A 25173-nucleotide genomic window follows, 5' to 3' on the forward strand; every position below is an offset into this window, starting at 1 on the left:
AGCTGATTAGAGACCAGAATGGTGCCAATCATCTCTATAGCCTAAGAAATCAGAAACTAGGAGCATTTCATCACTTCAGTTTCGCAGGATATAAACAGCGCCATTTGGAAATTGGGAAGGCATCTGATCACACCAATCTTGGTTTGTTTATTGTAAGGGCAGAAGAGAGATCTAGAGTCTGATAGAACCCAGATATCTCAAAAAAGAATATATGACAATGCCCATTGAAGTTATAGGGGATATTTGCATTCCCTGTGATAGCATTAAAAGTGATAAAAAAAATGAAAGGGACAGTGTAAAAATAATAAAAAAAAATCAAAATAACTTATAAAAAAAAAACCTTGCCCCACCCAAGCGCGCACACCTGTGTGTGCGAGCGTTGACCCTGTGCCAGTATGTAAACAGCGGTTGCACCATGCATGTGAGGTATCGCCGTGAAAGACAGATCAAGGGCAGTAATTCTAACACTAGACCTCCTCTGTAAATCTAAAATGGTAGCTTGTAAAGGCTTTTAAAATGTTGCCTATGGATATTAAAAACGCATGCAGTTTGTCGCCATTGCACGGGGCATGCACAGTTTTAAATTATGTCATGTTTGGTATCTATTTACTTGGCATACCATCCTCTTTTATATTCTACCAAATAATTGGCTAATATATTGTGTTTTTGTGCATTAAAAGTAAAAAAAGTGTATTTTGTTTACATTTGCTCTTGAAAAATTGCTGCACGAGTATTATGTGACAAAAAATTGTAGCACCCACCATTTTATTCACTAGGGTGTCTGCTTTAAAAAAATATACAATGTTTGGGGGTTTAAATAATTTCCTAGCAAAAAATACTGATTTTTTTCATGTAAACAAAAAGTGGCAGAAAAGGCTTGATGTTCAGGTAGTTAGAAGAGTGAATGATGTGTGGCATAAACTTCTAATGCTGGGCATAAAATGCCCCCCCACCCCCCAAGATGACCCCTTTTTGGAAAGCAGACACCCCAAACTATTTGCTGAGAGGCATGTTGAATCAATAGAAGAATTTATTTTTTTACCACACGTTTTTGGAAAATGACAAAAAAAAATGTTGTTCTTTGCGCAAAATTGTCACTTAAATGATTTATTGCTCACACATGTCATGGGTATATGTGGAATTACTCCCCAAAATACATTCTGCTACTTCTCCCGAGTATGGGGGTACCACATGTGAGAGACGTTTTGGCAGTCTAGCCAAGTACAGGACCCCAAAATCCAATAAGCACCTTCAAGCTTTCAAAGGGCTTTATTTCCTCATTACACTTCCTGACTACCTATCACAGTTGCGGAGGCCCTGAAATGCCAGGATAGCACCGAACCCCCCAAATGACCCCTGTTTAGAAAGTAGACACCCCAAGGAATTTGATAAGAAATATGGTGAATATTTTGCAGATCTCATTTGTTGCCACAAGTTTTTGGAAATGTTTTTGGAAGAAAAAAAACAAAAACATATTTTTTCTTTTCTTTATTTTTCAAAACCTTGTGAGAAAAAATGAGATCTGCAAAATACTCACTATGCCTCTTTTTAAATTCCTTGGGGTGTCTACTTTCCAAAAGTAGATCATTTGGGGGGGGGGGTTGGTGCTATCCTGACATTTAAGGGCCTCCAAAACTGTGATAGGTAGTGAGGAAGTGAAATGAAGTTATGCACCTTCCAGGTTTCAAAGTGGTCATTGGATTTCAGGCTCCTGTATGTCACTAGGCTCCCAAAATGTCTCACACGTGTCTCCATACTTGGTAGACATAGCAGAATGTATTTTGGGGTGTAATTCCACATATACCCATGGCTTGTGTGAGAAATAAATCATTTAAATTACAACTTTGTGTAAAAAAAAAAAATGTTTTTGTCATTTTCCAGGAATTTGTGGAAAAAAATAAATCTTCCATGGACTCAATATGCCTCTCAGCAGATAGCTTAGGGTGTCTACTTTCAAAAAAGGGGTCATTTGGGAGTGTTTTTACTGTCCTGGTATTTTAGCACCTCAAGAAATGTAATAAGCAGTCAGAAAGTAAAAGCTGTGTAAATTCCATTATCTATACCATAGTTTGTTGACGCAGTAACTTTCACACAAAGCAATAAATATACATTTATTGGGATTTTTTAACCAGAAACATGTAGCAGAATAGATTTTGGCCTAAATTTATGACAACATTTTAGTTTTTTTGGATATTTTTTATAAACAAAATAAGAAAATATTGTTTCTTGTTTATAGCGCCAAAAATAACAAGCGTACAGGTGATCAAATACCACCAAAAGAAAGCTCTACTTGTGTGAAAAAGGACATAAATTTCATTTATGTACCATATTACATGACTGCGCAATTGTCAAACTAGTGCAGCACTGTATAGCAGAAATTGCAGTATCTATACCATAGTTTGTAGATGCTATAACGTTCACACAAAGCAATCAATATACACTTATTGGGACTTTTTTTTACCAAAAACATGTAGCGGAATACATTTTGACCTAAATTTATAACTAACTTTGAGTTTACTATATATTTTTTATAGCCGACAGTAAAAAATATAGTTTTTCTTCAAAATTTTCAGTCTTTTTTTGTTTATAGCACAAAAAATAAAAAGCATACAGGTGATCAAATACCACTGAAAGAAAGCTCTATTTGTGTGAAAAAAAGGACGTAAATTTTGTTTGGGTGCAGGGTTGCATGACCGCGCAATTATCAGCTGAATTAGTGTAGTGCCGAGTAGCAAAAAGAGGCATGGTCATTAAGGGGGGTAAATCCTCCAGAGGGCAAGTGGTTAAACAGTAGTAGATATCTGATACAATTTGATTGTCAACACAAACAATAAGTAAAATAATTTTGACCAATTTTATTTATTTTGTCTGTGAGTTTTGCATCTTGAATTTTGCAATATACTTTATGTTTTCTGAATATTCTTTGAATATTCAAAGAATACTTGTCATATATTTCAAGAATTGGCCCATCTAGGCCCAGATTAAGTCTTTCCCACATACCGTAAACAGCCACAGAATAATGCAGCTCTGATGACCTACTCACTGCTGATTTGTTGTAGAAAGAATCAAACATCAAATATTAAGTGCTAATTGATTTTTGAAAAACCAGATTGAATGGTTTGTTAAGTATTGCAATTTACAGAACAGATGAATCAAGAGTAAGTAAAACAAAATAAAACAAAAAAAGAAAACTTGCAAACAAACCAAAAGAAAAACAATAGAACACCAAAATAGTTTCTTATCGAGTATGTACAATGTGAAATCAAAATACAGTGATTTTCCACGGCTTCACGGAGGTGATTATGATATAGTCAGTATGACTTCCCTATCTTTTGAAAGCAAACCAATTTCATGAGCTCTACATTCTGCCTTTCAGCTTCAATCCGATAAGCTCTAGAATTTGAAAGCTAAAAGGGAAGTTCATTAAAACTGAGACATCAAAGAATGTATGGTGATAACTGCAGACAGAGATAACATGGATTTAGGGAAACATAATGCTTAGAATATTGACCATAACATGTCATTTAGAGTGGAGGAGGTAGGTTTTATCCTGGTATTGGGAACATCATACAAGTCTCTTGTGCTTAACATTTATGTTATACTGTCAAAAAAATTATGTAAGTTTCAAAGTAGCAATATTGATTCTTAAATTAAACCTGTGCTTTGTCTATTCAGAATTCCCAACAGGTTAACTAAATGTCAGCCACTGTGTCTGCTTATGTTCACCTTCTCTTCACTTCTCCCCCACTCCATTCACCCACATGGACAAGGAGAATAAGACTTTGTTAGCTCCAAGGTATTCTGGTCAGAGCTTACACAATGCTGAGCAGCCAATTGGCAAGCACCACTGCTGTCACATGGGGGGATATAGGAATGTGTCACATGCTCCACCATACCCAGAAGTACTGGGTATGCCGCTTTGCATCCCCAGACAAATGGAGCAGAGGAGCTAAGCAACATTTGTACAGACATTGATATGATTACAAATTATCTAGTTTTGGGTGTTTGTGCTGTAGATGTTCAAACTTTAATATTTTTTGAAGTTTAAATTTCTACATCTGAATTTCCAGTACCATCAACTTGTTCTTACCTACTTGCAACAGTGCATAGAATGTGGGAATCAGCCTGAGATACTCTTAGTTATCTTCTTAAGCACCCTTGCAAGAAACTTCAGCAAGTGCAACTTGGTAATGGAGGCCTTGAAAAACACAAGTATCAAGTGGTAGGTCAGCATGCCACTGAAACTGATATAAGTGGACTAGTTATTTGAAAATAAAACAGGCAACTGCAAACATAATCAATTTAATACAAGGAGATCTCTGGTCAGATAGTTTGTTATGAGCGATAAAACCATTACTAAGTGAACTGAATAGCTGCGGGTACTGCATTCATCCATCTATGGGTAGCAACACAATTCACTTGTAAGGGCTCTTTCACTCAGACGTTACATTTTAAAGGAGCCTTAAAGTGCGCTTATAGTATTAATGAGCATTTTGAATGTGTTGTACAGGTGTTCATATTGCGTCAGGCAACACTCCTCAAATGCTCTCTAAGTTGTTGTTTTTTTCAAATGCTAAAATTATCACTTTTGACGCTTTGCAGCAGTACCATAAATGCACTGTAAACGCCACAGGCAAGCCATGCTGCTGTGGTACGTTTTATTAGAAGTCAATGGAGGCAGTTGCAAAGCATCAATGTTTGCCAAACTCTGCAGGCAGCATTATTTTTGCCTCACTGCAATGTGATGCAATGCTAATGCTGCAGTGTGGCCACATCCATCCACTCCCTTTAGTAACATTTTTGGATAGTATTGATACGCAGTCAGGAAGCAGTAAAAATGCAACCAACGGGCTTATTTTCAAGGCCTGTGTGAGAGTATTATATAGCGAGGGAAATAGGTATTTGATCCCCTGCTGATTTTGAATGTTTGCCCACTCACTAAGAAATGATCAGTCTAAAAATTTAATGGTAGGTGTATTGTAACACTGAGAGACAGAATAGCAACAAAACATTCAAAAGAAGCGCATGTTCATGAGGTAAATAAGTAATTGATCCCCTATCATTCAGCAGGATTTCTGGCTACCTGGTGTCTTTCATACAGGTAACAAGCTGAGATTAAAAGCAGCCTCTTAAAGGGAGTGCTGCTAATCTCATTTTGTTACCTGTAAAAAAGACACCTGTCCACAGGAGCAATCAAACAATCAGATTCCAAACTCTCCACCATGGCAATACACCTACCATTCGATTTTTAGACTGATCATTTCTTTGTGAGTGGGCAAACATTCAAAATCAGCAGGGGATCAAATACTTATTTCCTTCACTGTAGATGTTTTTTTTAAAGCTTCTAAAGAATTACAGTATTTGTACACTTTCTTGTTATGTGATGGTATCGAAATATAGCTGCAACAAAACATTTTTTTGGGTTAAGTATAGAAGGGTTACAAGAACATCTGTCAGATTTTTATTGTTGGCTATGTCCCCAATGAAACGATATCCCCCAGAGGCACACTGCTCTTTTTTTGAGTGAACATTTTCAACTCATTTAGTAAATCAGCCTCACTCCCTTTATTTCTTTTCTAGTTAAAACTGGAAAATAACACCTAATTGCTATTTATATGGAAAGAATAAAACTAAGAATGATGATGTGTTATTATCTAATTAGTGAAAAGAAAATTACATAGAATTAATTTAATTCCTCTAAAGATAAAACTGTTAATGTAAGTTACCTTTTAAAAATGATTTCTACCGATGTTTTTAGTTTATGAACTATCTTGAATAAAAGGGCTTAATAAAATCAGTTGTCAGCAACATAATTTTAGTGAATACCAACTGCTTATGTTATCTGTCTGAAAACTAGGAGGGGGATCTACTCATGGGGGCATTTTCATATGTATTAACATCAAACTTTCAAATCACATGCAGGGGAATAAAAAAAACATTAAAAAACAGGAGCTTATCCTGTACAAGACTGGATGCTTGATGGAAATATTAATTAAATTTACCAACAATTAAATTTACACCTCAGTAAACCATCCCTTAGCTTAGCTTACCCAGAAGTGAATGAGCAGGTTGAATCATCCATCATCTTCTTTCATATCATCAAGTGTTACGTCACAAAGACCTGCCACAGAATTCCCAGCTCCATACCATTTTTGTGGGCAATATGCAATAATGCAATTTCTCCATGTCTCCTTCACAGTTCCAGAGATATTCAGTATGATCCCAGTTTTAATCAGAAGCGCATGTAAGAAAGGTTACTAAATAGTGTAACATTGCCTTTACTTGCCTCAGCAAATGAATACAATCAAACTTACACTTTAAAAGGGCATCACAGTACTTTTGGTACGAGCAAAATTCAAATATAAATGGTATCTCAAAATCTTACTGTCACGGTTAGTATCCAAGATGGCGAGCAAAAAAAAGTTTAGCGAAAGACCAATAAAAAAAGGAGGTACCAAAGGCGATCGCCTTTGGTACTTTATTTAGGGGTCTTTCCCTAAACCGTTTTGCTCTCTAGTTTCTTTGAGGTATTCTGATCCATGCCTAACCTGGTGAGTTAGTGGTCTATATTTATTTGATTGCCCTATTTTATTGTGTTGTCGTTATAGCAACACATGATTTAGTATGTAATGTATCCAAGATGGCGCCTACTGATATAACAAATCCCTAGCAGACATCAGAGATCCAACAGCAAACAGGAAATGATGCACGGCTTGGCTTGTAGTGATAGATCATGCCTCCAACGACATATTGGAGAGGATGGAGGAAGCTTTGTCACTTACCTAGAGGAAATTATGTAGACCAGTGATCCAAAGAGTAGTTTTGTAATTAGATTTTCCTTTCATCATGTTAAAAAAAATTTCCTTTGGTTCGGTTCTACTTTAACTTATGCTTGCAGTGCAGTGTAAAAACTCCTGCTTGCAGCATCTTTGACGAATGTGTGGTGAGTTAAAAAAAAAAACGCCCCAAAAATGCCTCTTCCCATTGAAATAAATGGAAAATGCCTGAATAACGCCTGAAAAGTGCCTCAAAAATACCTCTGGGAAGCATTTTTGGTGCAGTTTTTAAGTCATGTGTCCTTTAAAAATGCTCAGAAAGCATGGCAAAAGCGCAGTAAAACCACCTATGTGGTTTTGCTGTGTTTTTGTGGCGGATCAGTGTGAAAGTAGCCTTATACTTCATATACACTTTAAGACCATTAGTCTTATAGTAACTGCAGCTGACACTTGTTCTTTGCAAGCAAATGATGGCATACATCCCAGGAATCTTCAAGACAGGAGCAGGGGTTTCTCAGCTAAGCACACCCTCCTGTCTGTATGCCTGAGCTAAGGGCAGATAGATTCCAGAAAGTAAATACTACATGAATCATCTGCTCTTATTCAAGATGGCTGTGATCAGAAATGCTAGGGGTGTTTTTCAAAGTGATTTCTCAGCAATATAAAGCATGCTGACATGGATGGAATGGTGAGTTTGCTTTAACCGCTTGCCTACAGGGCACTTATACCCCCTTCCTGCCCAGGACAATTTCCACCTTTCAGTGCTGTCGCACTTTCAATGACAAATGCGCGGTCATGCAACACTGTACCCATATGAAATTTTTATATTTTTTTTAGACAGATAGAGCTTTCTTTTAGAGGTATTTATTCACCTCTGTGTTTTTTATAAAATTTTGTAAGTAAGTGATTTTTCTCCTTCACTGATGTGCGCTAATGAGGCTGCAGTGATGGGCACTGAGAGGCTGCACTGATGGGCACTGATAGGTGGCACTGATATGTGGCACTGATGGGCATTGACAGGCATCACTGATGGGCACTGAAAGGCAGCACTCATATATGGCACTGATAGGTGGCACTGATAGGTGGCACTGACTGGCACTGATAGGCAGCACTGACTGGCACTATTAAGTGGCACTGATAGGCAGCACTGACGGGCACTGATAGGCAGCACTGATGCGCACTGATAGGCGGCACTGACTGGCACTGATTGGCAGCACTGATAGGTGGCACTGATAGATGACACTGAAAGGCAGCTCAGATGGGCACTAATATGTGGCATTGATGTGCACTGGTAGGCACTGATATGTGGCATTGATGATGCACTGATGGGCACTGGCAGGTGGCATTGATGAGCACTGGCAGCTGGCATTCATGGACACTGACAGGTGGCACCACAGGGGCTACACTGATCATCAGTACCCTGATGATCAGTGTACATGTCCCCTCCAAGGAATGCTGATTACTGGCTCTCCTCTCCTCACGAGCTGTCAGCGTAACAGCTCGCGAGGAGAGAAATGACGATAATCAGCATTTCCCTATTTACATGTGATCAGCTGTGATTGGACACAGCTGATCACATGACATGGCTCTTTCCGTTGATCCACTGTGTCCGAAGGACAAGGCGCACCACTGATCGCCACGCTGCGCGCTCCCGGATCTGTGCATGTGTGGTTAGAGTGGAAGGACGTCATGTGACATCCTCCCAGAACGAGAGAACCGCCTTGCGCCCGTCATTTCCTTATTTGGTGGGCGGGAAGCGGTTAAATATTAAAGATTAATTAAATAGCGTTTTCTGTTTGTGGTGTCCAGATGCAGCATAGTTCCACTTTAATGATAAAAGGTAGAGTTTCTTGGTAAATGATAGCATTGCTGTATAGTATGACATGTCAAGAATATATGAATTTGGATTTTTAAAGGTTTTGGTAGTGCAAGAAGCATTAGTCACTGATCTTTTTTTGTAATTCTGAATGGTAGAAATGACTGTACCGTGTATGCTATATTGTGTCTTAAGGGATAACTAAATCCAAGAACAACAATGCAATATATTGTAGCTTATAGCCCTTACAAGTGGTAGCTGCATTTGTTTCCCTTGTTTTTTCAAGATAATAACCTTTTCAGCAAATACAAAAAATGCCTGCTGATCTTGCCAGAACTGCATGTCACTTCCTGTGAGCTGCAGCAAAGAATATCCTTCTTCCTAGCTATCTATTTTAAACTACCAATTCCCCCATGTAATGGAGATAAAGAGATATGGACATGTTTGCAGTTTATAACTGGACAGCAGCCTAGGGTTAAAACCGTGGCCCCTCCATAGATATGGTGAAGGAGTGATGTAGCCACCCAGGGACAAGAAGTGTGCTATTTCCAGGATTACCCGTTGAAAATAAAGCAAAGAACGCTTGAAAAATAATAAAAATGAATGCAACCACCACACCAAGGACTAGTAAGCTCAAATATATTACATATTTTGGTTTTGTGTTTAGGTATATTTTAAGTGAGGGTAACAGAATTCTTTTGCCAACACATACATTCTATTTTTCCCACCATGAAGAACCTTACAATGATTGTGCATTCTTGTCACAACTGTGAATTCTGCAGAATAAAAAAACCTGAAACAGACCGATCATCTCACAAAATGTTTCCATTCACATGGTTTCCACTTGCACAAACACTTGCGTACAAAAAAATACCGATGTAAGAGGCACCTACCATTATAAGAGTCAAAACATATTATTAAAAGTGAATACTGAGATAATGACAGATGGTTTACATAAACTTCAGACAAGACATATTTCAAATACAAAAGCATTGCCATGTATCTACAAATAGATATAAAAAGTAACTGTACAAACATAGTGGTTCATATACAAATGGTTACACAATAGTTAAGTTCTGATGCTGAGTAAAAGCATTCATGTCACCATACACATTCCTTATTAAACACACCTAAAAGAAACAATGTTCCCCTTTATTAGTGGGCCCTGTGTTTCAAGTCTGTCCAGCAGAAAGGAGGTATCCAGATGTCATCACCACATCTGTGTCCGTAATAATACTTGTAGAAGGATAACGTGGCAAGGACTAGGAATCCCATAGCTTGGCAGCTTCTTGGTAGTGTTTTTTTTTACTTCCCGTACAAAAAGAATACACAGTTTTCATAAATTATATTTCACTAAAAACACATTCATTCAAAGTCCACAGGCTTTCTCCACAAAGCTAGTGTTCACACTTCATAGTACCCAGATGTCAGTATATTCCAACAGTTAGAGGATGGCTGGTCTGAGCAGCATCTAGACTGCATTCATTCCAATACATTCCATAAGTGCAGCTGCTTGGTGAAAGTGATGATTGTAAATATACACTGACTTCAGCTTGTTTTGGGCCTTAAAATCCATTCTGCATGAGGATTTACATGATATACATCCAGCATATAAGTATCTGGGTCCAAGCAATGTTCTCCTGCAATGACAAATAATAGATGATAGAATCAGTAAAAGAAAAAAATCATATTTACTTAATATTTATAACAATCTTGATGCATAATGATAAATTCTAATAAATGGAAACAAATCTTAATGTGCTATTTTAAACATTTGTTTTGACAGAATGAGAATTGGTTCGTTCCTCAGTCACATGTTAAAGTTGAACACAAGGTAGAACTTAAAGACACAAATTAATGTAGCTCTGTAATCATTAAAATGGTTCGAAAGCATCTACATTTTTTTTACCTTAATGCACTCCCTGAATTAAGGTAAAAGATGTACCAGTGTTTATATTGCCATCTCTCCCCCCCCCCGGTATACTTACCTGAGTCCTCAGGGGCTAGCTCCTCTCTCTCTCTCTCTGCTCTCTGCTCTCTGATGCATTAGTGGGAGCCATTGGCTCCTGCTGCTGTCAATCAAATTCCATGAGCAGGTTTGTGGGGGCGGGTCTGAGCCATGCTGTGTGTGTCAATAGACACACACATACCGTCTTGGGATTGAGCTTGCACATCTGCCCCCATAGTAGGCGGTCTGGGGGAACACACTTTGGGAGTTATGGGGGGACACAGAGAAGAGGAGTAGACAGTGCTGGAGGAGGACCCCAGAAGAGGAAGTAAGTATAACATGCTGGTTATTTTAATAAAACAAATTACCTTTAATACATATTTGAATGTATTTTGCACATACAGGTGCTGAATTGACCTGGTATCAACCTCTTGCCATTCCTGTATAGCAGAGCTGGAATGTGAGAGGAAGAAGCAACACAAGGAGCCAATCAGTTCATTTGCTGACAAGATAAATGTTGATAGGAGGAGAAAACAGTGAAAGAGAGATGAGCTCAACCCTATGCTGCTTCTCCTTTCACACAGGCTGGGGTAGATGAAGAAGTAAATGGGTATAATGATGCTGGCAATCAGACTGAGGACATGTGGTTTTATTTTCTATTTTAATGGATTCTGCTTTAGTTGATGATCTGTGTTTCCACTGGAGAAACATCTACTCACTTCCTGTCCCAGTGATATTGCAGTGACCTCAGTGTTCTGGTTTCCTTCTATGGAGAGCATGCTGTATGTATTTCTGAGGAAAATCAACTACTGACTCATAATTACTGTCACTAGTTAATTGCTTAAAACATTAAAGGAATATAATACAAATGCACTTTAGCAATGCCCTTGGAGCTACCAGGGCAGGGAATTAGGCTAAATCTCTCCAATGGATGCCACAAGGTTCTAGTGCACTTATACTACAGTACTCTCAATCTAAAAAGTAATCCTTGAGTTCAGTTCTTGAGATGCTAATTGTTATTATAATTATGTAAAATCTTTTTTTTTATTAATATAGAGCAAATAGAAGCACTAATGGCAGATAAGAGCTAGTTAAAAGAGATGGGAAACCATTACTTCAGTGTTTGCCTAAAGCCAGCCATACATGGATCGAAATTCACCTGGTTCAGCAGTGATGGGCACCCTGGTTGTATGCAAGTCGATATGTCAGTCGACTTGTGTACAACAAGCTTGTGGGTTTTTTTTTCTGAATGATTAGTGCTGCCGGCTATAATATGCAACACTAATCGTGTTCTGCTGGCAAGAAAGGCTCCTCTTAGACCAGCGGTGTCAAGCTGGTGGGCCTCCAGCTGTTGTGAAACTACAAGTCCCATCATGCCTCTGCTTCTGGGAGTCATGCTCATAACTGTCAATCTTGCAATGCCTCATGGGACTTGTAGTTTGGCAACAGCTGGAGGGCCACCATTTTGACACCTGTGCCTAAGACACAACACAGTGGGAGAGAATCAACCCATGGTGAAAAGAAAGAAATCTCCATAATCTATAGCCTGCCTAATAGTGAACTGAAAATCTTGGCAATACCTGTGCAGATATTTGTTGGCTTCAAATCATACTAACATAATTTAGTACACCATTTTCAATCCTAACGAGTATGTTAAAACGTAGATATGCCCTATTACCAAACTGTCCAAAATAATATCTGTTAGTGTTGCACAACAACAACCAATCATTCATCTTTCAGGGTTCAACTAACATTTTCCTCTGCAGGTTAAAATTTTTTAGATGTGGTGGGATGACATAAACAGCTCCTCCTTCAGACACTTAAAGGGGCCATAATGGCAGGAAATCTAATACTGTACTTCTTGTCTCTAATTAACTGTACAGCTAAGAGATTAGGTCTGAATATAACACAAAACATTATTGGGGAGGGGCTTGATGACATCACAACGCTTGGGACACGAGATAGTGTGGTAACTATACATGGTTGAAAGTTGAATATATCAATCAATGTGTATATTGAAACCTGTGTGGAATAGTGTGGTGCGCTGAGGCACCTTTCAAATGTGAGTGTAAAACTAGCAGTTGGTTATATGGATTAAAAGGATAAAGCACTATGGGGTTGATTTACTAAAGGCAATTAGACTGTGCACTTTGCAAGTGCAGTTGCTCCAGAGCTTAGTAAATGAGCAGAAGCTCTGCTGACTTGCATCATCCAATCATGTGCAAGCAAAAGTGCGGTTTTTTTTTTTTCCTTGCATGTGATTGGGTATTCTTGGCAAAGGGAAGCTTTACCTCATTTACTAAGCTCTGGAGCAACTGCACTTGCAGAGTGAAATTGCACTTTGCAAAGTGCACAGTCTAATTGCCTTTAGTAAACCAACCCTTATGTTTGGTGGTTTCTCTGTATACGGCTGAGGAGGATTACGGAGTGGAGTAGGAGCAATATAGGAGTGTATATAAAAAATTTAAGGGGACAACATGAACTCATCTGCTTTGGAATGCCATTATGAACCCTATATGAGGGACACAAGCGCTATATGACCTTGCTTAACAGTTTGTTCATATATTCCAGGTGAGAGTACATCCAGAGGAGGGTATTTACATCACATATAGCAATTTTGGGCACGAAGAGGTGATGGAATAATAAGAGAAGTGACACCAGTTTAATACCAATATTAAGAAGTGCACATTTATTGGATATTGGATGATGCACATTTACTGTAGGACTGAAATTTGACTTAGTCACTAATATTTTGCATTTTCTTGCATATTTTGTTCACACTTCATGTAAAATTTGTTATTGAGTGAAAAGTAGAACTTTTGGAGAAAATATTGTGTCACATAACACATTAGATGCGAGAGTGTGAATAGTGTGGGTGATCCACTTTGGTATACAATTTGCACATACCAGCTCACAAGGTTGTATTTACATTACTGTTCATGAGTCAAATTAACTTTACCTACAAATAAACTTAAATAAGAAAGGGAAAGTTGATCCAGGGAATATCCGATCGCCTCTCGGGGGATCAGGAAGGAATTTTTTTCCCTTGCAGGAGCAAATTGGTTAATGCTTTGTTGGTTTTTTTCCCTTCCTCTGAATCAACTGTGGGTATAGGAATGTAACTTTTTTTTTTTTAATGGTTGAACTGGATGGATTTTTGTCTTTTTTTCAGCCAGACTAAGGTTACTAATGTAACTATGTAAAACAGCTATTTGATATAAAATAAGAACTAATAATTATTAAATGTGGTATTCAGATTATCTGTACCTAGACACAAAATATATGCCATGTCCCAGTGAAAATAAGCTATAAGTATATCTTATAGGTACATTCCCGACAAACTTGAACATTTAGGATAAAAATAACAGACAAAAGCTTAGAGACACAACTGCACTGCCCCAGACATTTGTGTTTTATTCTGGCGTTGCTTCAGTAAACCAAGTCACTTCACTGTGTAATATTCTCTGGGAGAGTTCTGGCAACACCTAATGCCAACCCTGTGACTCTGCAAGCCAGAGATTCTTAATGCCATCTATCAAAGTGTCTTTCTTTGCACAGAATGTATTCATGTCTCTGCTCCATCCCCACTGATAGCAATATTCCATGCAGAATAAAAATGTATTGGGGAATAAGAGACAAAAGTCTCTACCATCCAGAGACCTAATGATGGCCTACAGAGAGTCAGTAGAATATACCATTTCATTTCCAATTAAAGTAAGTTGGGTGGCAATGTTTCAGGATAACTTGCTGAATTAGCTTTACTGCATTAGTATTAATTAAAGGAGAGAACTATGGGAATTACCATTCCTGATCTCCTACCAAAAACACTAGTTCCATGGCTTTTACATGGACCCATAGGTTTCAATGCTTCCTGAGTTGCTGGTATGCAGATGATGAATTCTGACATTACTTGATGAATGAATTCTGTTATCTGTCTATTACTTCTAAAATATTGAGGTCAGAATCAGCCAAGCAAGCATTGTTTTCAGGTGATTAGCAACAGCAGTCTTTGTGTTTTTCTCATTACAGGCACAGGAGGTGTGAAAACTGCAGAACACATAGACCTAAGTTGTAATATCAACTAGTCATCTCAAGAATAATTCACCATGCCAGTGCTGCAGATGTGCTGGGTTGCGGAAAATCACTGCTCATTTTGCTTTGTTTGAAAAAGGTCCAAAAGTCTGGATACTGCTATTATTAAACAAAAACAGGAAAAGGGTATCGGTAGGAAAAATATTTTAAAATAGGACATGAAGGCACTTGGTGTTGATCGCTATATAATATTTACAGTGTTAAGCTGCATGTTTCTTTATTCTGTGTAAGAAAGTTTGAGGTTTTCTAAAGGCAATTTTTAAACAATTTAAATAATAAACATTTTATACTTACCCACTCTGTTTAATAGTATTGCACAAAGCAGCCCAGAACCTTTTATTTTGGGTTCCCCCGCTGGCCCTCTCTTTTCCTCATTTTTTTGTGTCTGCCCCCATAGCAAACTATTGCCTTTGGAGTCAGACGTGAGTGCTTGATCCTAAGCCAGGCTGTGTGTGCTCACAGACACACACTGTATGGCTCAGGCCACCGATCTCCCCTCACAGCAGTTGATTGACAAGATCAGGAGCCAATGGTTCCTACTGCTGCCTTTAGTAGAGGGAGAGAGGACAGAAGAGATGCAGCCATGCACTGCCCTTGAGTGACTGAGGACTCAGGAAAGACTTTAAAAGGAGGTGGGGGAGCAGAGGAATTTTTAAAACATGTTTTAACTCAGTGCAGGGAATACATTACGTGAAAAAAAGTTTTAGCTTTAAAATAAAATCCATTGTTGGAAAATACAGAATTAAATTCTTGTTTCCTTATTAACCACTTGCCTTCTGGAATATTTACCACCTTCATGACCAGGCCATTTTTTGCTATATAGCACTGTGCTACTTTAAAATGACAATTGTGTTGTCACACAAATTAAATGTATATCTTTTTTCACACAAATAGAGCCTTCTTTCTTTCTTTTTATAAAAAAACAATATTTTTTACTTTTTGCTATAAAACATATCCTCTAAAAAAATTTAAAAAATAACATTTCTTGGTAAAAAAAAATCCCAATAAGTGTATAGTACTTGGTTTGCATGAAAATTATATTATAGCATCTACAAACAATGGTGTGTGTATATATATATATATATATATATATATATATATACACACTCAAATTTTTATTTATATATATACACATATATATATATATATATATATATATATATACACTCAAATTTTTATTTAGTTTTTCTTATACTAGTAATGGCTGTGATCAGCGACTTATAGCCGGACTGTGATAGTACGGCGGGCATTCTGACACTAACTTACACTGGGTGGGAACTCATTAACTGCCACTGACATCTCCAGTGACACAAATACAGTGATCTGTGCTAATAAAAAGCACTGTGCTAATGACACTGAGCAGGAAGGGGTTAATATCTGGGGTGATCAAAGGGTTAACTGTGTGTCAAGGTGTGTTTTTACTATGTACTATGTGGTGTTTTAATAGGAGATGTGCTGGTTTTTATCCCCCTACTTTGCAGGGAGATAAAAACCAACACATCCCCACTGACAGGAGAGAGTTCTGTGTTGTTTACATTCACAGATCTCTCTCCTGACAGTTGCTCCGGCTATTGACGGGACCAGAGATTAACATCTACAGGAGCCACTGACTGCACAGGCAGACGGGTATGCACGTCTCCTACTCACAAATGCAGAATTATATATATATATATATATATATATACAGTGAGGTCCATAAATATTGGGACATCGACACAATTCTAACATTTTTGGCTCTATACACCACCACAATGGATTTGAAATGAAACGAACAAGACGTGCTTTAACTGCAGACTATCAGCTTTAATTTGAGGGTATTTACATCCAAATCAGGTGAACGGTGTAGGAATTACAACAGTTTGCATATGTGCCTCCCACTTGTTAAGGGACCAAAAGTAATGGGACAATTGGCTTCTCAGCTGTTCCATGGCCAGGTGTGTGTTATTCCCTCATTATCCCAATTACAATGAGCAGATAAAAGGTCCAGAGTTCATTTCAAGTGTGCTATTTGCATTTGGAATCTGTTGCTGTCAACTCTCAAGATGAGATCCAAAGAGCTGTCACTATCAGTGAAGCAAGCCATCATTAGGCTGAAAAAAACAAAACAAACCCATCAGAGAGATAGCAAAAACATTAGGCATGGCCAAAACAACTGTTTGGAACATTCTTAAAAAGAAGGAACGCACCGGTGAGCTCAGCAACACCAAAAGACCCGGAAGACCATGGAAAACAACTGTGGTGGATGACCGAAGAATTCTTTCCCTGGTGAAGAAAACACCCTTTACAACAGTTGGCCAGATCAAGAACACTCTCCAGGAGGTAGGTGTATGTGTGTCAAAGTCAACAATCAAGAGAAGATTTCAATACAGAGGGTTCACCACAAGATGTAAACCATTGGTGAGCCTCAAAAAGAGGAAGGCCAGATTAGAGTTTGCCAAACGACATCTAAAAAAGCCTTCACAGTTCTGGAACAAAATCCTATGGAAAGATGAGACCAAGATCAACTTGTACCAGAGTGATGGGAAGAGAAGAGTATGGAGAAGGAAAGGAACTGCTCATGATCCTAAGTATACCACCTCATCAGTGAAGCGTGGTGGTGGTAGTGTCATGGCGTGGGCATGTATGGCTGCCAATGGAACTGTTTCTCTTGTATTTATTGATGATGTGACTGCTGACAAAAGCAGCAGGATGAATTCTGAAGTGTTTCGGGCAATATTATCTGCTCATATTCAGCCAAATGCTTCAGAACTCATTGGACGCCGCTTCACAGTGCAGATGGACAATGACCCAAAGCATACTGCAAAAGCAACCAAAGAGTTTTTAAGGGAAAGAAGTGGAATGTTATGCAATGGCCAAGTCAATCACCTGACCTGAATCTGATTGAGCATGCATTTCACTTGCTGAAGACAAAACTGAAGGGAAAATACCCAAAGAACAAGCAGGAACTGAAAACAGTTGCAGTATAGGTCTGGCAGAGCATCACCAGGGATGAAACCCAGCGTCTGGTGATGCCTATGCGTTCCAGACTTCAGGCTGTAATTGACTGCAAAGGATTTGCAACCAAGTATTAAAAAGTGAAAGTTTGATTTATGATTATTATTCTGTCCCATTACTTTTGGTCCCTTAACAAGTGGGAGGCACATATGCAAACTGTTGTAATTCCTACACCGTTCACCTGATTTGGATGTAAATACCCTCAAATTAAAGCTGACAGTCTGCAGTTAAAGCACATCTTGTTCATTTAATTTCAAATCCATTGTGGTGGTGTATAGAGCCAAAAATGTTAGAATTGTGTCGATGTCCCAATATTTATGGACCTGACTGTATATATATATATATATATATATATATGCAGTGGGGCAAAAAAGTATTTAGTCAGCCACCAATTGTGCAAGTTCTCCCACTTAAAAAGATGACAGGCCTGTAATTGGCATCATAGGTAGACGTCAACTATGAGAGACAAAATGAGAAAAAAAAATCCAGACAATCACATTGGCTGATTTGGAAAGAATTTATTTGCAAATTATGGTGGAAAATACCGTATTTTTCGCTCCATAAGACGCACCTGACCATAAGACGCACCTAGGTTTTAGTGGTGAAAAACAAGAAAAAAAAATATTCTGAACCAATGGACTGCAGACACAGTACAGGGGATGACCAGAGACTGCGGACACAGTACATGAGATGACCAGAGACTGCGGACACAGTACAGGAGATGACCAGAGACTGCGGACACAGTACAGGAGATGACCAGAGACTGCGGACACAGTACAGGAGATGACCAGAGACTGCAGAAACAGTACAGGAGATGACCAGAGACTGCGGACACAGTACAGGAGATGACCAGAGACTGCGGACACAGTACAGGAGATGACCAGAGACTGCAGAAACAGTGCAGGAGATGACCAGAGACTGCGGACACAGTACAGGAGATGACCAGAGACTGCAGACACAGTACAGGAGATGACCAGAGACTACAGACACAGTACAGGAGATGACCAGAGACTGCAGACACAGTACAGGAGATGACCAGAGACTGCAGAAACAGTACAGGAGATGACCAGAGACTGCAGACACAGTACAGGAGATGACCAGAGACTGCGGACACAGTACAGGAGATGACCAGAGACTGCAGAAACAGTGCAGGAGATGACCAGAGACTGCGGACACAGTGCAGGAGATGACCAGAGACTGCGGACATAGTACAGGAGATGACCAGAGACTGCGGACATAGTGCAGATGACCAGAGACTGCGGACACAGTACAGGGAATGACCAGAGACTGCGGACACAGTACAGGGGATGACCAGAGACTGCGGACACAGTGCAGGAGATGACCAGAGACTGCGGACACAGTACAGGGAATGACCAGAGACTGCGGACAGTGCAGGGAATGACCAGAGACTGCGGACAGTGCAGGGAATGACCAGAGACTGCAGACAGTGCAGGGGATGACCAGAGACTGCGGACACATTGCAGGGAATGACCAGAGACTGTGGACACAGTACAGGGATGACCAGAGACTGCAGACAGTGCAGGGAATGACCAGAGACTGCGGACAGTGCAGGAGATGACCAGAGACTGCTGACCTTTGGGAAGGGAGGGGGAGCGGTTACCTGAATTTGACAGGTACCCGCTCCCACTTCCGCGGAGTTGCCTTTCCTCTTCTTCCCGGGCCGGCTTCTGTGACAGCCGGGTGCCCACTGCGCAGGTGCGAGAAGCGCTTCGCTTTGTGAATGGCCCGGCGCCTTCTGGGACCCTTCATGTGTCCCAGAAGACACCGGATCATTCACAAAGCGCAGCACATGTGCAGTGGGCACCCGGCTGTCACAGAAGCCAGCGCGGGAAGACTGTGCAGCGCTGGAGCGAGGAACAGGTAAGGCCCTGCAGGAGACAACAGCTGAGCGGCCGGCCCGGTATTCTGACATGGTGGCCGCAAAAATACCGGACCGGCCGCTTTATATTCGCTCCATAAGACGCACTGACATTTTCCCCCCTTTTTGGGGGGGGAAAAAGTGCGTCTTATGGTGCGAAAAATACGGTAAGTATTTGGTCACCTACAAACAAGCAAGATTTCTGGCTCTCACAGACCTGTACCTTCTTCTTTAAGAGGCTCCTCTGTCCTGCACTCATTACCTGTATCAGTGGCACCTGTTTGAACTTGTTATCAGTATAAAAGACACCTGTCCACAACCTCAAACAGTCACACTCCAAACTCCACTATGGTGAAGACCAAAGAGCTGTCAAAGGACACCAGAAACTGGGAAGACTGAATCTGCAATAGGCAAGCAGCTTGGTGCGAACAAATCAACTGTGGGAGCAATAATTAGAAAATGGAAGACATACAAGACCACTGATAATCTCCCTCGATCTGGGGCTCCACGCAAGATCTCACCCCGTGGGGTCAAAATGATCACAAGAACGGTGAGCAAAAATCCCAGGAACACACGGGAGGACCTAGTGAATGACCTGCAGAGAGCTGGGACCAACGTAACAAAGGATACCATCAGTAACACACTACGCCGCCAGGGACTCAGATCCTGCAGTGCCAGACGTGTCCCCCTGCTTAAGCCAGTACATGTCAGGGCCCGTCTGAAGTTTGCTAGAGAGCATTTGGATGATCCAGAAGAGAATTGGGAGAATGTCATATGGTCAGATGAAACCAAAATAGAACTGTTTGGTAGAAACACAACTCGTCGTGTTTGGAGGAGAGAGAATGCTGAGTTGCCTCCAAAGAACACCATACCTACTGTAAAGCATGGGGGTGGCAACATCATGCTTTGGGGCTGTTTCTCCGCAAAGGGACCAGGACGACTGATCCATGTACAGGACAGAATGAATGGGGCCATGTATCATGAGATTTTGAGTGCAAACATCCTTGCATCAGCAAGGGCATTGAAGATGAAACGTGGCTGTGTCTTCCAACATGACAATGATCCCAAACATACCGCCCGGGCAACGAAGGAGTGGCTTCGTAAGAAGCATTTCAAGGTCCTGGAGTGGCCTAGCCAGTCTCCAGATCTCTACCCCATAGAAAACCTTTGGAGGGAGTTGAAAGTCCGTGTTGCCCAGTGACAGCCCCAAAACATCACTGCTCTAGAGGAGATCTGCATGGAGGAATGGGCCAACATACCAGCAACAGTGTGTGCCAACCTTGTGAAGACTTACAGGAAACGTTTGACCTCTGTCATTGTCAACAAAGGATATGTAACAAAGTATTGAGATGAACTTTTGATATTGACCAAATACTTATTTTCCAACATAATTTGCAAATAAATTCTTTCCAAATCAGCCAATGTGATTGTCTGGATTTTTTTTCTCATTTTGTCTCTCATAGTTGAGGTCTACCTATGATGTCAATTACAGGCCTCTCTCATCTTTTTAAGTGGGAGAACTTGCACAATTGGTGGCTGACTAAATACTTTTTTGCCCCACTGTATATATATATATATATAATATGGCTTTTCTTCTCAAAAAGTGCAGGAACTCCCCCCTTCTGAGTCACTTCTTGTTTCTTGTCTCTGCCCCTCCTATCCACCTCTGAGCAGCATCACTTAGTTCCTCCCCCTACTCACCTCCCAGTACCACTCCTTATAGAGAACACAGAACCAAGTATAATTCTGTGGTGCTAAATAGTTTTTATGCTATTTATTGATAACAAGAAAAGCAGAAAAGTAGATCTCCCGCAGCTAGCAGCAATAGGACCCCCCAGCAACAATAGATTCCTCCAGCAGCTATACACTCCCAAAACAAAATACCACCCTAGCAACAATAGACCCCCAGCAGCTACAACAAATTTCCCAGCAGCCAGCATCAATAGACTCTCCTACAGCCAGCAACAAAAGTAGAAGTACACGCAGTAGTAAGTGCCAAGTATTTCATATTACTGATAGGCAGTGCACGTCGCAGGCCAGTCCAGAGGCCATTAATCAAGATGGCAGACAACAGTGCTAGTGTGCATGGAACAGTGTGTGATAATGAAGTTTCTTTTGAATGAAGGCGTAAAACCCGTGGATATCTACAGAAGACTTCAAGCACAGCACAGTGATGAGATACTCAGCCACAGTAAGACATTTGAATGGTGTAAATGTTTCAAAGATGGCAATATACCCATCAGTGATGATCCCGGCCATGGTGGTTCCCAGCCCACAGCAGTCATTTGTGAACATTCAGAGCATGGAATGCCCAAGCCTGCATAATCGACGTCATAATCTGTTGTGAAACTGCACAAGAGACAAATCTTTCTGTGGGAATGGTGAGCACAATGATGGCGAAGTGAAGCAGGCTGTCCTAGGATGGTTCAGGTATACAAACAAATCTTTCTATGCTGAAGCTTTCCAGGCATTAGTTAAACGCTGGGATGAGTGTATAAATGTAGCAAGGGAGAATGTTGAAAAATAAATACAATTTCCACTTCTTTAAATTTGTTCTTTTAATATATAAACTTAAAAGTCCCAATTTGATGTGACTGCCCCTCGTAAAATAAAAGCCCAACTTAGAATCTTAGACATTGACAACCTCAAATATCAGAAAGACACAGATTCCACTTCTACAGGTAGATGTTCACTGTGTTAATTCAGAAATAGTTCAGCCAATCAAAAACACTTGCACTGGTATCATATGTTGTTAGGTGGCATTCAGTTTAAATTATATGGGCAAATCTATATTGCAGGTATCCATTTTGAAATATTAAATATTATTTAAAGAGTTAACATTATCACTAAGAAAACATTAACACTTGATCTCAGCTTCATATTGAAAATCCTACCCTAGTGTGAATAAGGTTCAGGAGGGGAGTATTTTCAATATGAAGCTAAGATCAAGAACATGGGGACAGGACCTCCAACTAGAGGAAAGTGCAAAATAATCTTTTAAAGCAAAGTGTCAGTGTACTGTCCTTCAGATTTTAGGAGGGCCGGATTAGGGCCAGTAAAGATAGAAAATGTCCTGGCACCAGAATCAGTGACAATAAACATGGCCTAAGGGTTGTTAGTCAGTAGAAGGAGGAGTAGTGCCCCACCATTGGTTTCATGGGAAGAAGTACTGCCCCACTGTGGGTCTCAGTGGGAGGAATAGTGCCCCAATGGCCAGATAAAGGGTAGTAGTTTGGAGACCCCTGTTTTAAAGTATTATTTTACTGAAAGTGTAGTTGATGCTTGGAATTTACTTCACGGGAAAGCATTGCTGATGTGTTAAACGTACACTTAGTGCCGGTTCACATATATGCGGATTGGATACGGTTTGAACCACATCCAATCTGAATGATATGTGAAATAGCATTGCTTCCTATGGTTCCTGTTCACATACTGTATGTCTAGTGCACTTTCAGTGTGGATTGAAAAAGAGTCCTGTATGATTTCTGAGCAGTGTGGTCTGGTTCAGATGCAGATTACAGGCTATTGACTTCTATGGGAACCGTTTCTAAACCGCACATGTCATCAGTTCTGAACAAGATAAAATCCGGACCTGAACCTGATCTAAAGCTGTCCTGAACCTGATGTAAACCTGACCTGAACCGCTGAACTACTGCATCACTTAGCTGTGAAACCTGAGCTACAATCCACACTACACGTGTGAATCCACACTTCCTATGATTCCTCTGCTGGAAGAGTTAGGTCATAGGCACTGCCAGGCAGGAAGATGGTCATTCTCAGTGCATTGCTAAATGTGAGTGTTATTCATTGCCTGATGCATCCTCAGCTTCTGGTCCTCACCAGCCACTGCACAAGTGGTAGTACTTTATTTCTAACAGATAGGAGCACCCCAATGCAGCAATTTAGCCAGGCACCTAGATATAAATATTAAATTTTTTTCAACAGAGATTCTTTATTTCCAACTAACAACTTGATTATATTAATCAGTCTGGATGGTACAATGGCATGAGGAATTCAACAACACAAATACATAGTTCCTGTACTGTTAAAAGGGAATATTGCACTTACAGACACTCCACTGTTCTTTTAAGCAGGGTTTGTACTTACATAGCTAGAATATTATCATGTTTTAAAAATACAGTTTCAGAAAAGCTTGGAAGCTTACCTATGTTTCCTCCTATTTCATATAAACTTTGGTGTTGCGATTTTTCGGATGTTCCATGACTGGAAATGCAAACAAAAAAAAGATTTATCACTCTGATGGAGAGAAGTCTTTGTTGCTTTCTTCCACACTAAATAAGTAAAAGCATCTTATTGTCTAAAATGTCTTGTACCCAGCTGCTGCTCTGTCTTCTTTAAGCTGTATTCTCCAGTGGGCATTACTAATTAGTTCCAGCATGCTAACCAAATGTTCTGCTGCAAAATTGTTTGGTTACTTCTTATTACTATCAAGAATTTGCCCTTCAACAAAGAGCCTCCGTAAATTAACAAAATGGGAAATGCAGATGTTAATGACAATATTGTGGCAGGAAATGTAGGCAAATAAGTAAAAAGGGTCCCTAGAGGAAAAGCACTTCAATGTGGCAGCATCGGCTATATTTTCATATGATTCAGATCACAGAAGCATGGTGTGTGATTGATAGGCTTTCATACAGTCAGCCAGAGAAGAGGTTTGACCTTTGATACAGCAGCACAGCAGAAAGGCAGAATATCATTCAGTAAGAAATGATACTCATCTAGCTTCTGCCAACATTTTCGTTTTAGCAGAATAAAATACTATTATTCCTGTGCATTACAATACATTCATATATTTTTTTTAATAATTTGGATATAACATTACAAATTAAGGATGTTGATAACAAATCTAGCTTTTGTTGCAGATGAAAATACATAATGAACACAGAATAGAGCATAAAGAAAGGTATAGTAACCCATAACAACTATTCTTTATTAACATGGCTGATCTAAACCAAGGAAAGGTTAAATCTGAGTAGTTGCTAAGACAAGCTGCACTTTAGAATCATCATGGGTCTTTGCCTTACCACCAGGATTCAAATCAGCAAGTAAACAGTTCTATATTTTAACAGGAACATTCAATCCAAAAGTGGTATTCCAGTCCAGGGTAGAATACATGTGATTGTTTCATCCACCTGCTACTTATATATTTTGATGACAAGATTTTTTTTCCCTATTTTAACATTTGAAATGGTGTGGAAGGAAAGATCACTTGCACTTTTAGATCTGGAGAAGGAGAAATGAGCATCCATAAAGGGGTGAGGTATATTAAGCAACTTCAAAGTCACTACCAAGTAGCTACAGCCCTGTAGATTGAAAATCCACAGAACAGTAATAGAGGGGAAATCTTGCTATGTGGACACTAATTCTGGTGACCCTGGTGACAATCAGGGATTCCATCACTGTGGTGGGATTTCCTCTCACTCTGTGTCAAGTCAATGAGACAGGAAGTGAAGGGAAATCTCCCCAATAGGACACATACGACAAAAAAACAAACAAAAAAAAAAACAACTGGCAAGGGCTATAACCCTTCTTTACTTTATCCAAAATAAAAAAAAATAAACAAGTTTTGCCTTTAGTTGTACTTTAACTTGGGAAGTTACTTGAGAATTTGATAAAGGATCAAATAGAAGGTTTTTTTTAAGGGTTTTTT

At 39.7% G+C, this 25173-nt stretch overlaps 1 protein-coding gene across 3 annotated transcripts in view; it reads right to left on the reverse strand.

The window, feature by feature from the left end:
- Positions 1–9399: 9399 nt before the first annotated feature.
- The window catches only part of ARHGAP28 (Rho GTPase activating protein 28), a 181583-nt gene continuing 165809 nt past the window's right edge, over positions 9400–25173 (reverse strand). For all 3 annotated transcript variants that reach the window (XM_089683631.1, XM_089683632.1, XM_089683633.1), the window contains 2 exons: positions 23671–23729; positions 9400–10232 (listed from right to left, as the gene is read on the reverse strand). In XM_089683631.1, coding sequence (XP_089539757.1) covers positions 10141–10232; positions 23671–23729 — 151 coding nt within the window. In that variant the 3' untranslated portion in view covers positions 9400–10140. The remainder of the gene's footprint in view (positions 10233–23670; positions 23730–25173) is intronic.

The sequence above is a fragment of the Staurois parvus genome, unplaced genomic scaffold, assembly GCF_062004578.1.
Source record: "Staurois parvus isolate SC_StPar_1 unplaced genomic scaffold, SC_StPar_1.0 ptg000317l, whole genome shotgun sequence".
In the NCBI taxonomy this organism is placed as follows: domain Eukaryota; kingdom Metazoa; phylum Chordata; class Amphibia; order Anura; family Ranidae; genus Staurois; species Staurois parvus.